This window comes from Amblyraja radiata, chromosome 13 (genome assembly GCF_010909765.2).
Source record: "Amblyraja radiata isolate CabotCenter1 chromosome 13, sAmbRad1.1.pri, whole genome shotgun sequence".
Lineage (NCBI taxonomy): Eukaryota > Metazoa > Chordata > Chondrichthyes > Rajiformes > Rajidae > Amblyraja > Amblyraja radiata.
The window spans coordinates 6,393,003-6,409,450 of NC_045968.1; the positions used below are offsets into that span (position 1 = coordinate 6,393,003).

Here is a 16,448-nt window from a genome sequence, read left to right on the forward strand (position 1 = left end):
GTTGTTGGTTGCGAGGGAACTGCACGTGCAGGTGAAGAACACTGTCCTGAGGAAAAATGTTCCTTTTTCAAGAGCCCCTCAAAGACTTCCCAGTGCAGCATCAAGGCACTTCTGCCAGGTGGGCTTTGTAAGGACATAAGTGCAATCTTACAAACACCAGCATTTTCAGGAAGCCTAAAATGTGTGAAAATGCCCACATCAATTCCACCTGCTCCTGTCGCTTGATGGAAAAGTGGATGGTCTTCTCTCCTCAGAAATGAAATTTGGGTGATGTTCCTAATGCAGCAATGAGCAGCAAACTGTGAGTTGTGGCAGAGATTTACAGCAACAGTATGCTCTACACCATAATCAAGACAGAATATAAATGATTTATGTAGAAACAAAGAACTGCTGATGCTGGGTTACACCAAAGAGAGACACAAAATACTGGAGTAACTCAGCAAGTTAGGTAGGATCTCTGTAGAAAAAGGATAGGTGACAGTTTGGGTTGGAGCCCTTCTTCAGACTGAAGGTAGAGGGGGAGGTGAAGAGCTGGAGGCGAGAAAAAAAAACATGATTTATAGTTCTACTATTTTCTGAATAGGGAGCATGACATTTTTATAAGATCATGTCATAGGAGCAGAATTAGGCCATTTGGCCCATCTCTGTTGACTCTGCCATTCAATCATTCCATCTAAACCACATTCTCCTGCCTTCTCTATTTTAAAGCAATAAGCATTTGCAAAATGATGTTTCAAAAAATTCTCAACGTATTTACTCAAAATTTTATATATTTTATTTAAAAACATTGTTATTTTATGGTTAACATCGTTTTATCAGTATGTCCACTTAATTCATTGTAAAATATCTAATTTACACAGGAAGGTCAATATTTACAGTTAAAATAGCCAAGTTCATAAAATACCACTATTTCCATGTAAAACAGTACTAGCAAACAAAATGTTAGATACCCAATAGCTTACTAAAAGCACTGTACATTCATACTGGATCTATTATACATATCCAACGGCGTAATAAAAGTCACAGGGCAATAAAAATATGTAAATAGTGCAGATATCGCCAGGATGATGCAAAGACAAACTACAAAAGCTGAGTTTGTAACACTCATCTGCAATTGTAACTTTAGGATAATAAAACATTTTTTTTTGTACATTATACATTTAAATTGTAGCTTCTAACATTTCCAGTGGTAGAAATCCGACAACAATTATACAGTAATTTGGTGAAGAGGGAGTGGTGTTAATCTGAGTTTGATGTGACTTTTACTCCTGGTTGGAGGTGGTGGTGGTTCTACTGATAACTCTGAGCACGTGCTACCGTTCCATTCCTTGGTGCTTTGTCACATCCTCCCCGTATACAACCTGTCGAACAAATGAGAATTAAAGTTTCTTGCTATAATATAACGATACTTGTAGACATTTGGCAGGGAGGAGGATTTGACATGATGTTGCCCTCCAATGAACTCATTCAAGTTAATGATGCAGATGAAGTCCTACTTTGTTCCAATTCCACCTCCTGTTCAGCCAACAAGAATGACCCCAGTAGCATCTGCGGAGACCAGTCTGAAAATAAAGGGTCCTGTCCCAAAACGTCATCTGTCCATTTCTCCCCGCTGATTCTGCCTGACCCTAGTTCTTCAAGGAGTTTATCTTTACTCAAGATTCCCGCATCTGCAGTTTCTGTGTCAACAAATTACTCCAACAAGGGTGACCCTGAATCTCCAAGAGTCCCATCTGCTTGTGCTTGTCCCATAACCCTCTAAACCTATCCTATCCGTGTATCTGTTCAAATGTCTCCTAAATATTATGATAGCACCTGCCTCAACTACCTCCTCTGGCAGCTCATTCCATATATCCATCACCCTTTGTTTAGAATAGTTACCCCTCAGGTTCCTATTAAATCTTTCCCCCCTCACCTATGTCCTCTGGTTCTCGATTCCCCAATGCTGGGCAAAAACCTCTGTGCATTTGATAAAACTGTACATTTGATCACAAATTATGTATAAATAATTCTCAGTGTAATTGCTTCTTGGATTATTATGCCTACAAGCAAAATAATATTCACAGCCAATGAATGGGAAAATGGAGCCATTCAAAGTCACATTACATGGTTGTACCTTTACTAGATTAACTATTTATGTGTGTTGCTGCTGGATATAAAGAATGCATAAACATAAAAAGAGAAATATAAAAACCATGGAGTAACTCAACAGGACAGGCAGCATCTCTGGAGAGAAGGAATGGGTGATGTTTTAGGGTCGAGACCCTTCTTTAGACTTTCGACCCAAAACCTCACCATTCCTTCTCTCCAGAGATGCTGCCTGCCCCGCTGAGTTACTCCACCGTTTTGTGTCTATCTTCGGTGTAAACCATCATCTGCAGTTTCTTCCTGCACGGTACAAAAACCTTATTGTGTCATTGCAAAGAATTGTGAAAATGGGATAAATGTTACCAAATTACATTGTGGATATAATTCTAATTACTACTGCTCATCCACAGCACTAATATTTGTGCTGAATTTGGATCAACGTATTATTCCCATAGAAGTCTGTAATTATCTCCATTCCTACATGACTTAATTGTCATTAATGACTTATGTCAAAATATCCACTGCACTTCTCCGACGTAACTGAGGTCTTGGAGAATCAACTTACGATAAATGAATGAATTAACAAGTACAAATGAAAACAGAAGTTGAAGTACAAATCCACGATTCAAAGATAGTGGGAGAAAGAGGAGCAGACATACCGGTGCTAGGAGCAGCAGTGAAGGAGATAATAGACTGAGAAGAGTAGAAACTTGAAAAAGTGAAAGCAGAGTTCAGCTGCCAAAGGGAAAATAAAAATACATGGTGTGAGTGCACTCTGTAGATGCTCAAATATTATATTATAGTTGTCAAACAGTTTAATGTTTAAATCGTTAAAAAAAAGTAACACTGCTTATTGCAATGTCTGTAACATCAGTTCATAAGTTCATAAGAGATAGGAGCAGAATTAGGCCATTCAGCCCATCAAGTCTACTCCGCCATCAATCATGTCTGATCTATCTTTCCCTCGTAATGCCATTCTCCTGCCTCTCCCCATTACCCCTGACACCCGTATTAATCAAGAATCTCTCTATCTCTGCCTCAAAAATATCCATCGACTTGGCCTCCACAGCCAATGAATTGGCAATGAATTCCACAGATTCACCACCCTGTCAAGTAAATGTGAGAAATGCAAGTAACGCAACTGCCCATCTCTCCCTCATCTCAGCATAGTCACTTGTGCCTTCAGAGGATTTCAGTGTTAAACGCATTTATCCACCTACTTTCTCCTAATCTATTTTCTGAGCCATGCTTTCTGCAAGTAGGATACAGACATTTGTGCGCTCTCCCTGTGACCGCGTGCTTTTTCCCCAGGTGCTCCAGTTTCCTCCCACACTCCCAAGATGTACAGGTTTGTTGATTAATTGACTTCAGTGATGTTTATACATTGTCCCTGGTGTGTAGGATAGTGCTAGTAGTGTACGTGGTTCACTGGTCGATGCAGACTCGGTGGGCCGAGAGTCCTGTTCCCGAGTTGGATCTCTAAACTAAACATTTCACTTCCTATGTTCAGAATGTAAACAGAAGTAATTGATGCCTTTGCTAGAACTCAGACCTGCCAAATCACAAATAAATAAGATATGTTGTGTTCAGTATCCCTGGTGATATTTTTTTCCCCTATTCCTTGAATTGACACAAAGCAAGAGACCAAAGAATATCTAACGGACGAGGCAAATGGCATGTGCACCTTTGCCGTAGTTTTGAACTCTTCTAAAACATATACTTTAACTTGGCAAAAGAGAAGGAAAGCGTTTAATGTTTGTTTCTCTACTAGTTACATCCTCGAAAAATTCTATAAGATTCGTCAGACATGATTTACCCTTCATAAATTCGTCAGCATGGATTTACGAAAGGTAAATCATGTCTGACGAATCTTATAGAATTTTTCGAGGATGTAACTAGTAGAGTGGATAAGGGAGAACCAGTTGATGTGTTATATCTGGACTTTCAGAAGGCTTTCGACAAGGTCCCACATAAGAGATTAGTATACAAACTTAAAGCACACGGTATTGGGGGTTCAGTATTGATGTAGATAGAGAACTGGCTGGCAGACAGGAAGCAAAGAGTAGGAGTAAACGGGTCCTTTTCACAATGGCAGGCAGTGACTAGTGGGGTACCGCAAGGCTCAGTTCTGGGACCCCAGCTATTTACGATATATATTAATGATTTGGATGAGGGAATTGAATGCAACATCTCCAAGTTTGCGGATGACACAAAGCTGGGGGGCAGTGTTAGCTGTGAGGAGGATGCTAGGAGGCTGCAAGGTGACTTGGATAGGCTGGGTGAGTGGGCAAATGCATGGCAGATGCAGTATAATGTGGATAAATGTGAGGTTATCCACTTTGGTGGCAAAAACAGGAAAGTAGACTATTATCTGAATGGTGGCTGATTAGGAAAGGGGGAGATGCAATGAGACCTGGGTGTCATGGTACACCAGTCATTAAAAGTAGGCATGCAGGTGCAGCAGGCAGTGAAGAAGGCGAATGGTATGTTAGCATTCATAGCAAAAGGATTTGAGTATAGGAGCAGGGAGGTTCTACTGCAGTTGTACAGGGTCTTGGTGAGACCACACCTGGAGTATTGCGTACAGTTTTGGTCTCCTAATCTGAGGAAAGACATTCTTGCCATAGAGGGAGTACAGAGAAGGTTCACCAGACTGATTCCTGGGATGTCAGGACTTTCATATGAAGAAAGACTGGATAGACTCGGTTTGTGCTCGCTAGAATTTAGAAGATTGAGGGGGGATCTTATAGAAACTTACAAAATTCTTAAGGGGTTGGACAGGCTAGATGCAGGAAGATTGTTCCCGATGTTGGGGAAGTCCAGAACAAGGGGTCACAGTTTAAGGATAAGAGTGAAATCCTTTTAGGACCGAGATGAGGAAAACCTTTTTCACACAGAGAGTGGTGAATCTCTGGAATTCTCTGCCGCAGAAGGTAGTTGAGGCCAGTTCATTGGCTATATTTAAGAGGGAGTTAGATGTGGCCCTTGTGGCTAAAGGGATCAGGGGGTATGGAGAGAAGGCAGGTACAGGATACTGAGTTGGATGATCAGCCATGATCATATTGAATGGCGGTGCAGGCTCGAAGGGCCGAATGGCCTACTCCTGCACCTATTTTCTATGTTTCTATGTTTCATAAATAATTGATTTTGCTTTTAATTTAAAAATTAGAAACATTCTTAGATTTATCACCAGTGCAGTTATAACTAAACAACTTAACATTACATTTTAATATAAGTAATCATGACAGATGAATTAATAAAGCAAAGTATTGAAATTAAAATAGACTGAGAGTCGTGAATACCAGTTTGAACATAAAAACAGATGCACAGTATTTAGATATCACTGACTTTCCTTATATTTAACTCTTTTAAATAGGTACCATTGAAATTGATGGAAGAGATTAATGACTGCAACATATAATGCTTGCCTCCTCACTAAATGTATCATAAGTTAAATAAATAATCAAAAAAATCATAGGAGAAAACAGAAGTATGCAGTGGATTAGTTTGGGGATTTGAACCAAAAAGCATTTGTACATTTTAGGTTTGATCCCCATTCACTTATGGTTGATAGGTGGAAGATCAGCAGGTGGTAAGCTGCTGTAGTTTTTCATGTCCAACCTCCCTGTAACCAGCATCCGGGCATATAGTCCAGATATCCGGACAGTTCATGGAATCATTGAATCCCGAACATCCTCCCTGTAACCACCATCCCGAATATTAAGTCCAGGCAAATCTGCAACAGGGTGAACACTGCAACCTGCAAGATGACATGAATTGCAATCATGCTGGCTCGTAGGGCCGAATGGCCTCATCCTGCAGCTATTTTCTGTGTTAATACTAACCTGCTCATTCATGACAGTCGATAACTCACTGAGCAGGTCTCTATAGTGAGATTTCATCTCCTCCTGGTATTCTAGTTGGTCTTCTTTAATCAGCCGTTCATTAACCTCCAGGGCATGGCCACATGCAGCAGCAAATTGCCTGCATTGATAAGATCAAAAATAAAATTACTGAGCTAATTACTTATTTTAATAACTTGCAGAACATCTTCAATGGTCTAACAGCATTGCAAACAAATAACTACATTATGTAGTGACAGGGTAACCGTGAGGATAAGGGAATACAGCTTCACCAGAAAGTTAATGAAATCCTATAAAACTTTGTGAACAATAAGAACTTAATGAACTATCCACCCCCTCCTTGCTGGCCAACATCAGTCTAGCTGCTTCATCACTAACAATAGACATTGAGGAGGTGGAAAAGCTATTCAGGAGACAGAAAAGCCGGAAATCTCCAGGACCTGTCAATGTTTCCCCCTCTTCCCTCAAGCTTTGTGCCGAACAACTGGCACCGGTCTACACAGACACTTTCAAGCAGTCCGTGCAAACCTGTACTGTCCCTGCCTGCTTCAATGTCTCCACTAATGTCCCTGTACCCAAAAAGGCAAGGATTACTGGTCTTAAAGACTACAGGCCTGTCGCCCTGACCTCTGTAGTCATGAAGACCCTTGAAAGGATTGTGCTGGCCAAGCTGAAAAATATCACAAACCCCCTGCTGGACCCCCTGCAGTTTGCATATCGGGTCAATCGATCTGTGGATGACGCAGTCAACCTGGGCCTGCACTTCACCCTCCAGCACCTAGACCGCCAGGGGACCTATGCAAGGATTTTGTTTGTGGATTTTAGCTCTACATTCAACACCATTGTGCCAGAACTACTACACTCCAAATTATCCCAGTTGACTGTGCCTGAACCCCTCTGTCAGTGGATCATCAACTTCCTGACAGACAGGAAGCAGCATGTGAGGCAGGGAAAGCACATCTCGGACCCGCAAACGCTCAGCATAGGAGCACCGCAAGACTGCGTACTCTACTCTCTACTTTACTCTCTCTACATCAATGACTGCACCTCCACTGACTCCTCTGTCAAGCTTCTCAAGTTTGCAGATGACACAACCCTGGATCTAGGATAGAGAGGAATCTGCCTACAGACAGGAAGTGACACTGCTGGCGTCCTGGTGCCATCGCAACAACCTGGAGCTCAATGCTCTTAAGACGGTGGTATTGATTGTAGACTTTAGGAGAGCGCCCCCTCCCCTTACTATCAACAACACCACAGTCACATCTGTGGAGTAATTTAAGTTCCTTGGAACCATCATCTTCAGGGACCTTAAATGGGAGGCCACCACCGACTCCACAGTCAACAAGGCCCAACAGAGGATGTACTTCCTGCGGCAGCTGAGAAAATCTGCCACAGGCAATGATGGTCCAGTTTTATACGGCCATCATAGAGTCTGTCCTCACCTTCTCCATCATGGTCTGGTTTGGCTCAGCCACCAAGCATGACATCTGGAGGCTGCAGCGCATCGTTCGATCAGTTGCTGGTTGCAACCTTTTCCCCATCGACGAACTGTACACTGCAAGGGCCAGGAAGCGAGTGGGCAAGATCTTCTCTGACCCCTCTCACCCTGGCCACAAACTCTTTGAACCACTTCCCTCTGGAAGGCAACTCCGGACTGTCAAAGTCGCCACAGCCAGACATAAAAACAGCTTTTTACCACGAGCAGTTTAAGAAATGAAGAAATGGTCTGAGCATCAAGAGACAGAATTGGTGGGTACTCTTAACTTGTATTATATGATGTCTGATGTTCCATTTATCTTGTGAGCTAAATATTCATAAGGTCATAAGTAATAAGAGCAGAGTTAGGCCATTTAGCCCATCAAATCTATTCCACCATTCAATCATGGCTGATCTATCTCTCTCCTAATCCCATTCTCCTGCCTTCTCCCCATAACCAATAACACCCATACTAATCGAGAATCTACCTATCTCTGTCTTAAAATATCTATTCACCCGTTTTTCCCACTATTCCACCGCCTTATTATCCCCCACTATGTTCCTCCCCCTTTCCCTCTGCTCAACAGCCAAAAGTCTGTAGCCTCCTTTTGCTCTGGTATTTTATTTAATTCTTCACATGTTTAAATTATGTTTTATTTTTAATTGTCTACTGTATATCGTGTTACTTGTGAGCAAAGCACCAACGCAAATTCCTTGTATGTATACATACTTGGCTAATAAAATGTATTCAATTCAATTCAATTCAATAAAATATTTGCTAGTTTTATCCAGAGAAGGAAAATGGTTATTTGTTGAAGAGATGACATTTAAGTAGATTATGCAGTGTAAACAATTTAGGAGATAAAACCAAAGGAAGCAACAAATGTTCACCTGAATATGTCTTTCAGAAGCTTTACTTGGTTGTCCGGATATATTTTTGCATTTGTATCGTCGAGAAAAGCCCAAGCATAAGCCATAGGCCCTGCATTTACCTGTGCAAACAAAGAAGTGGCTTAATATGAACTGCAGCAAAGAGTAAAGTTGTCTAAAGCTATTGGTGTGGTGTTATCAGCACATTATACAACTTTAGCCTCATTGGATGAACCTTCAGTAATGTCATGTCGGACTAGGCCATGACATTCTTATTAATCAGTAAAAAACCTCCCCCACCTCTTCTGGAGGCTCCGCTCCAAGAGGCCGAGCGCGTGGACCAGACGTGGCCTGCAGCGGTGGAGCAGCGGCGGTGGATACCACGGCTACGCTTGGCCAGGCCAACCCCGCAATGTTGCCAGGACAACAGGCCTTCATGGTCAGGTCAAGAACCCTGCACTTACAACAACTGGGACTTGAAAATGGCACGAAAATTGTCAACTCTGTATACAGCCTCAGTGTACTACTGCTATAAACTTGTACTGTATCTGAGATGCTTATCAAAGGTGTATCTAAGTGCTTATGTATAGTGAAGGTACACAAAAATGCTGGAGAAACTCAGCGGGTGCAGCAGCATCTATGGAACGAAGGAAAAAGGCAACATTTCGGGCCAAAACCCTTCTTCAGACTTATGTATAGTGACACTTGTACTGAACGGTATATAAAAATGAATTGTACCATTGTAACCATTGTAAAGTACATGAGTAAAACACCTAAAATAACTGCATGAAACTTCAAGCTCTGTATTTCCAGAGACACCTCATTGTCTTGATGGATGGCCACTTATTTGAAATTGGGAAATGAATTGTCACCCTGGTACAAACTCAATATACTATCACATTATGAGGTTTAGCAGCAGAGAAATGGAAAGACATTTCTTTCAACTAAAATGACATTACCTTGGCACTGACACTGCCTTGTAGTTTGAGCTGTAGACGTATCATGTCCACTTCATTCATACAGCACAGGTGATTGAGTTCTGAAACCTTCCTTGACATTTCATCAATGGCCACTTCAATGGGATTCAGTTCCGTACTGTGCTGGTTAATAACTTGAATCCTCTTCTTCACGTATGGGAATGTTTGACCAGCTGTACCAACAAACCAAACACATCTTATCCATGCACTTTTCTAAAGGCTTCTTAAAACAGAGCGATAGTACCTGCCTCAACTACCTCCTCCACTCATACCAACAATTTCATACAGTTTGGAAGCATCTGTGAAAATCAAATACCAATCGGTAATTTCAACTAATAAAATGTTTGCAATTTGGATCAGTCTGAAAAAGATTATTCTAACTTAAAAAGTCGTCTGTCCAGTCCCATCTCAGATACTGCCTGATCTGCTGAGTTTGTTCAATACTTTGTGGTTTGCTCACGATTCCTGCGTCTGCAGTTACATGTGTCTCATTTTGGAAATAGCTGCTATCTGTCACTCCCTGTGGATAACATCCCATTGCCTGAAACTTCTGCAAATCTGTGCAACGTTCTGCTGCAGTTTTTGCAGAATCTCCAGAGAAATGTTGCAAAATCAGCTGAGCAAGTTTCACAAAGCCAAAGTCGGAACAGGAAAACGGGAGAATCCAGCAGAGCTGGTCTGCTTCACCGTGACCACAAAACAGATCCAAACAGATTGAAGTATAATTCATACAACTCATGAATAATTCATCATTGGTCAATTTGAAGATGGTACCATAGATTAGATTTTTTTTAAAACTTGCAGTGAGAAAATGCCATAGTTGAAAAAGGATCCTGACCCGAAACGTCACCCATTCCCTTTCTCTCCAGAGATGCTGCCCGATCCGTTGAGTTACTCCAGCATTTTGTGTCAATCGATGGTATAAATCAGCACCTGAAGTTCCTTCCTACCCATATTATTGTAGGGCTATATTTTCATATTAAGAAAAGTTAGGAAGAAAATCAATTTAAAATTTGAAATCAATTTATTTTAGAAGCTGTACTTGTGGCCTTTCGTAAACAACTTGGCGGGTCAGGCAGCATCGGGGGAAGGAATGGGCAAGCAATGTTTTCAGTCAGGACCTTTCTTCAGATTCAAGAAGAGAATAGAGAAGAATTTGAAGAAGGGTCTCGACCCAAAATGTCATTTATCCATTCCTTCCACAGATGATCACTGACCCATTGAGTTCCTTCAGCACTGTGTTTTGCTCAAGATTCCAGCATCTGCAGTTCCTAGTGTCTCCATGGACCCTTTTCTATTTAGTTGTGTTGGTAAATGAATTTCAAAGCTTATTTGTTTTAACCATTTGGTTGATATTGAGAAATATTTATTGATCAAAACCCAATAAAGTTTAGGAGTTTTTTGTTGTTGCGGCTTCTGAAGTCATAACTCACTTGTTAAGATTGTCCTCCTTTTGCATTGTTCTTCGACACCCCCGTGCTTTTTCCCAGACAGGGTAAAAGGGGTCTCGAACACAAAACGTTTGATATTGTTATGTCTCTCAAAGTCTGTTCTCCTTTCAGTAAGTTCTTTCTCATCAAAATATGGTGTGACGTAGGTGACCTGGATATAAGCAACCTTTGGATCCAACTCTTTAGGATTGACCTGGGCACAGAGAGACGTACAAACAAGATGCATCACACAAATGTTCATATCATTATTCCTTGTTATTTCTCCCCATAAACGTATAAACTGTTTCAGAATCAGTGATAAAAAAAGACACAAAATGCTGAAGTAACTCAGCAGATCTGGCAGCTTTTCTGGAGAACAAAGATAGGTGATATTTTGGTCCGGGACACTTCTTGGGATGTTCTCCACAGATGCTGACTGACCCACTGAGTACTCCAACACTTTGTGTCTTTTTTTTTTGTAAACATGCGTCTGCAGTTCTTTATTTCTACAGAATAAGTGATACTTTGATTAAAACTTATTTGCATTTTAAAATTTCATGAATTTAAATTGCTGACTGATGGAATCTATAAAAGATACAAAAATAAATCATGTTTTTAAAAAAAATTCTAAATATATATATTTACTTAAAAAATTTAAATAATCCAAAAGATGACGCAGAAGGTTCGACCAGCCCCGACCTGGGGTCAGATCGCCCGGCGCATGGGGAGCTGACATCCCCCCCCGATGCAGGAGCGTGATTGCCCCAACGCGGAGGTCCCGACCGCCAGCTACGGGAGCCAAGATCGTCCCATCAACGGCAGGCTCGAGGCCCCCGACCGCGGGAGAACAAAGAAGGGAAGAGATTGAACTTTTTTTTTCACCTTCCATCGCAGTGAGGAATGTGGAGGAGTCACTGTGGTGGATGTTCATGTTAAACTGTATTTTGTGTGTTTTGTTGCTTTTTAATGGTATGACTATATGGCAAATCAAATTCCTCATATGTTGCAAAACATACTTGGCTAATAAAGTATGAAAATAAATATGATTATATTTGCCATATTTACCTTGTTAGAATCTTGAATCATTTTCACATTCTCTGCCCCATATTTATCTGAATATAATTTCAACAATCTCTGAGAAATTTCTGACAGGCCAGTTAGCTTGGGCTCTTTATAAATATATTCTTTGCTGTCATCTTCTTCAAAGAATGCCTGTCCAATAAAACAAATGTCAAAATTAAAACAGGTTTCATTGTTACAATGATTTAGTTGGTAGCCGCAAGAAGCGAAATGTTGTAGATTTAATTCCTCTTTACTGTTGTCTAATATATTGACTTCATTGGTTTGGATAAAAATTACGCCAGCACTTATGTACTTCCCCCTTATATACTTACTGACTCCTACTGAAAGTGGATAACAGTGCAGGTTTTTAATTCACCTTGTACTATATCTACTGGTCCGTGGCATTCAAATCTGAATTGTTAACCTATCTGTTTTATTCCCACTCATCAGAAATGTTAATATTAATGACTTTTGACACTGGGAGAGGTGCTTGCCTGTCACAGTTGAATGTTCTGATACATCAAATGAGCATGATGGCCATCTAACCACGATCTTTAGAGGGTGTCCAGTTTGTTTATCTCTCAGGCGAAGCTGCCTTGATATAGTCATAGATTCAGAGAGCACGGAAACAGGCCTTTCGGCCCGACTTGTCCGTGCTAACCAAGAAGCTCCTCACACTGGTCCCATCTGCCCGTGTTTGGCCCATACCCCCCCCTAACCCTCTCCTATCCATGTCCTTGTCCAAATATATTTTAAACATTATAGCGCCTGCCCAAACACCTCCTCAGGCAACTTATTCCATATACCCTCCACCCTCTGTGTAAATGCAACTGTAAAGCTTTCCTTTGGAGGTCTGAAGGAATTGAGAAGTGTTTGAAATATTTCTGCTGTCCATGAGCCCACTGGCTTAGGAGTTCATAAGTGATAGGAGAAGAATTAGCCATTCGGCCCATCAAGTCTACTCCGCCATTCAATCTTGGCTGATCTATCTTTCCCTCCTAACCCCATTCTCCCCATGGTTCCTCCTAAGGTCCACAAAGTTCACCTTCCCCACTCTCACATTCCACTAGTCAATTGGCAACATCAAGGATACATAATCTTAAGGAACTGGCTACAAGGAGGTTGCCTTTTCACCCTTTTATGATGACTTTGTACATAAACTTTGTGAGTTACAAGTACGGGTTTTAGGAAGGGAGAAATCCTTTCTTCACCCAGAACATATTCCCACTAAAAGACCCCCATCTAGTCCCTGCATATTGTCCATATTATCGCATCATAATATCTTGGCTTGTCGGTGAACAAGATACAGAACGCACTCAACAACATTTCACAGTCAATGTATGGGTGAAATTAGTCAGAGAAATGAGAGAGCAATTATGTAAGGTTTACTTGAAGACAGAAAAGGACACAAATGTCTTAAAATGCTTCACGACATGAAAATTATGGAATTGGAAGTAGTTTATATGATATATGTTCAATCAGTACAAATATTGTTAAAATAATCAATATATTAGTTTTTATTACTTGGAAAGACACAAAGCTATTTCATCAAAATTTCATCACCAGATAGCTGTATTAGACTTTAGAGATACAGCATGAAAACAGGCCCTTTGGCCCACCAAGTCAACGCCTATCAGTGACCACCCCATACAATAGCACTATCCTACACACAAGGAACAATTTACAATTTTACCAAAGCCAACTAACCTACAAACCTGTATGTCTTTGGATTGTTCCAGTCACTTACACCAAGTTTGCATCAAACCTCTCTAGTTTGTCCTTAATGTAGCACAACATAACAAAAGGCTTCACCAAGATGGTCAGAGTTAGGAGAAGGAAGTAAATATGATTAGAATAGAAAGTTTTATGGGTGAGCCTTTGTAAGAAAGTTTTATGGGTGAGCCTTTGTACACAGTGAGTTATGTGACCTAGCAGAGGGATTTAAAAAGTATTTTCAAAAATAACCACTCAAAAATAATGCCCCCAAGACTATATTTTCCCACAAAAATAATTTGCATAAGATGATCAGAAACATTTAAGTTAATTATGTAATTTAAGTCATGGAGTCAGACTCATTCAGCATCGAAACAGGTCCTTTCACCTAACCTGCCCATGCCGACCAAGATTCCCTATCTACACTAGTCCCAACTGACCATGTTTGGCCCATATACCTCTAAACCTTTCCCATTCTTGTACCTGTTCAATGTCTTATAAATGTTGTTACAGTACATGCCTCAATTATCTCCTCTGGCAGTTTGTTCCATATACCCACCACCCAATTGGTGTCAGTAAAACACAGTACTATCTAACTGAAGCTTTTATTTTTTACCAAATTTATTTTTTAGAATTGGCATTGTCTTTCAATTAAATTTGGAAAACATTATCTATGTCAAAACCAGTGAGGTATAAGTAATTCACTTTTAAAAACGTACATGCTGTGACAGTGCAACATTAGAAAAGCATTTCAAATGGAACATTGACTCTAGATACAAGGTCAACAAAACTAGAATTATTGATGAATACTGCCACTGTGTGGTCTGTTCTGAATATTACATAAACAGTATTTTATGTCATAAAGTCTCACAGCTTGGAAACAGGCCTTTCAGCCTATGTGTCCATTCTGGCCATCAGTATCAATCTATAGGGCGGCATGCTGGCTTAACAGTAGAGCTACTGTCTTACAGCGCCAGAGACCCAGGTTCGATCCTGACTACGGGTGGTTGTCTGTACGGAGTTTTACGTTCTCCCCCTGGCCTGCGTGGGTTTTCTCCGAGATCATCGGTTTTCTCACACACTCCAAAGATGTACAGGTTTGTAGGTTAATTGGCTTGGTGTAAAATGTAAAATTGTCCCTAGTGTGTGTAGGATAGCGTTAGTGTGCGTGGGTCGCTGGTCAGTGCAGGCCGAAGGGCCTGTTTCCGTGCTGTATCTCTGAAACTAAAAGCTTCAACTAAAAACTATAGTAAACCCGATTCACAGCACTCAGTCCAGTCGCGGTGCATGTCATGGCATCCGGTTACTCATCTACATGGCATTAGCAAAGCTGAAACAAATTGGACAAACATGGAAGGGCTAACCATCTGTGAGAAGTTAGCTGTCAATTCAACATTGGATGGAATACACCAATGAAGTATGAAATAGCAGATCATCCCAGCCAGAGGGAGGAGGTAGTATAATACTTAGATTTGTCATTATGAATCATTTTTAATTTATGTCTAAATGTACCCGTTTTTCACTGACAGGGCGTCATGGATATATGTCCCTGCAAATCTGTAGGTAACATAACATAATGGAAAATTCTGTTCTCAAAGCATCATTAAACCCATAATTGTTGTTGGTGTCCACGATTTGAATATTATTTGATGATTCAATGGCAGTGGAGAAATATTAGCACAATATTAGTCTTCACTTGTGTGAGAACAAGTGTCACCAATCAGAGCTTTTTAATATGAGTTTAGGCTGGGGTAAAAAATACATCTCAAAGCCTGATTGTATTTGGTGATCCAAATATTCACTGATAATCTTTGTAATGAATGACACACCGTACATGTGCAAATAAATACTCACAACTAATTAAGAGTTTGTAAAATGGAGCAATGGAGGAGGACTGACTGTACTTTGTGCCTTCCACCACAGCGAAGAATGCTGTGGTGGATGTTTGTGTTAAATTTTATTGTGTGTTCTTTTTTATTGTACCGTTGCTGGCAAGTTCATTTCACTGCACTTTATTGTGTATGTGATCAATAAATCTGATAGATTGATTGATTGATTTATTGATTGATTGAAATGTCTCACTTTGTCTTGATTGCAATTAGTGATGTGGGTTAAAATATATTTGCTTTTGGTCGTGATCCTTTGAACTATCTTTAATCGGACTTTATTTTTGCACTAAATGATCCCTTATCTCTTTATGCTGTATCCATACACTGTGGATGGCTTGATTGTAATCATGCATAGTCCATTCATTGACTGGATAGCACACAACAACAAAGCTTTTCACATGACAATAATAAACTAAACGGAACCAAAACTGAACTAGATGAACTAGACCACTCTTAGCCTCAATTGGCGATGGTTTATGTAAATAATGGGTGTGACGGTTATTGAAAACGACAGGCACTGTTTCTATTAGAATCTTTTTGAAAAACAAGAAATGCAACATCAAAATCTAAGATGCATCAGATTTTCTTGTCTCACAGTGATGATGATCATAATATTCAACAACAAAAGTTATTAGCCAGTTAGGTTATTATCATGTGGTGTTAAGGGAAAGTTGGATGTCAATGGATTTTGAAAAAAAAAAAGAGAAAAAAAAAAACTTACCACAGCCTTGAGGAATGGGGGAAAAAAAGGGGAAAATATTGCATTAAACAAAACACAGGTGAACCAAACAGGTATGCAGTAGTCAGTGGGATCCACAAGAATAGACATTTCTATGATTTGGCATTATTCGTAATGGTAATATTTTACAAACTCAAGAAGCTAAATATGATTGGTTTGAAAATTAGACAAGGAGAGGATTGGAAATTGCAGTGGAGAGAACATTTCAATTGGATAACTATTCACTGTAATCAATTATGGATAGTCACCAATATCCACTCTTGCATTCAGTCACAATGGGATGGTTTTTGGCATCAGGAACTTGAATTTGGATTAATGCTTAACGCATATTCTAATTGGAC

General features: G+C 40.3%; 1 protein-coding gene across 7 annotated transcripts in view; it reads right to left on the minus strand.

The window, feature by feature from the left end:
- Positions 1-752: 752 nt before the first annotated feature.
- The window catches only part of dock10 (dedicator of cytokinesis 10), a 240,644-nt gene continuing 224,948 nt past the window's right edge, over positions 753-16,448 (minus strand). For 3 of the 7 annotated variants that reach the window (XM_033031141.1, XM_033031144.1, XM_033031139.1), the window contains 8 exons: positions 16,090-16,095; positions 11,770-11,916; positions 10,708-10,918; positions 9,257-9,447; positions 8,319-8,419; positions 5,934-6,072; positions 2,748-2,823; positions 753-1,361 (listed from right to left, as the gene is read on the minus strand). In XM_033031141.1, the coding sequence (XP_032887032.1) occupies positions 1,291-1,361; positions 2,748-2,823; positions 5,934-6,072; positions 8,319-8,419; positions 9,257-9,447; positions 10,708-10,918; positions 11,770-11,916; positions 16,090-16,095 (942 nt within the window). In that variant the 3' untranslated portion in view covers positions 753-1,290. The remainder of the gene's footprint in view (positions 1,362-2,747; positions 2,824-5,933; positions 6,073-8,318; positions 8,420-9,256; positions 9,448-10,707; positions 10,919-11,769; positions 11,917-16,089; positions 16,096-16,448) is intronic. The other 4 variants (XM_033031146.1, XM_033031140.1, XM_033031143.1 and 1 more) reach the window with 3 other exon arrangements.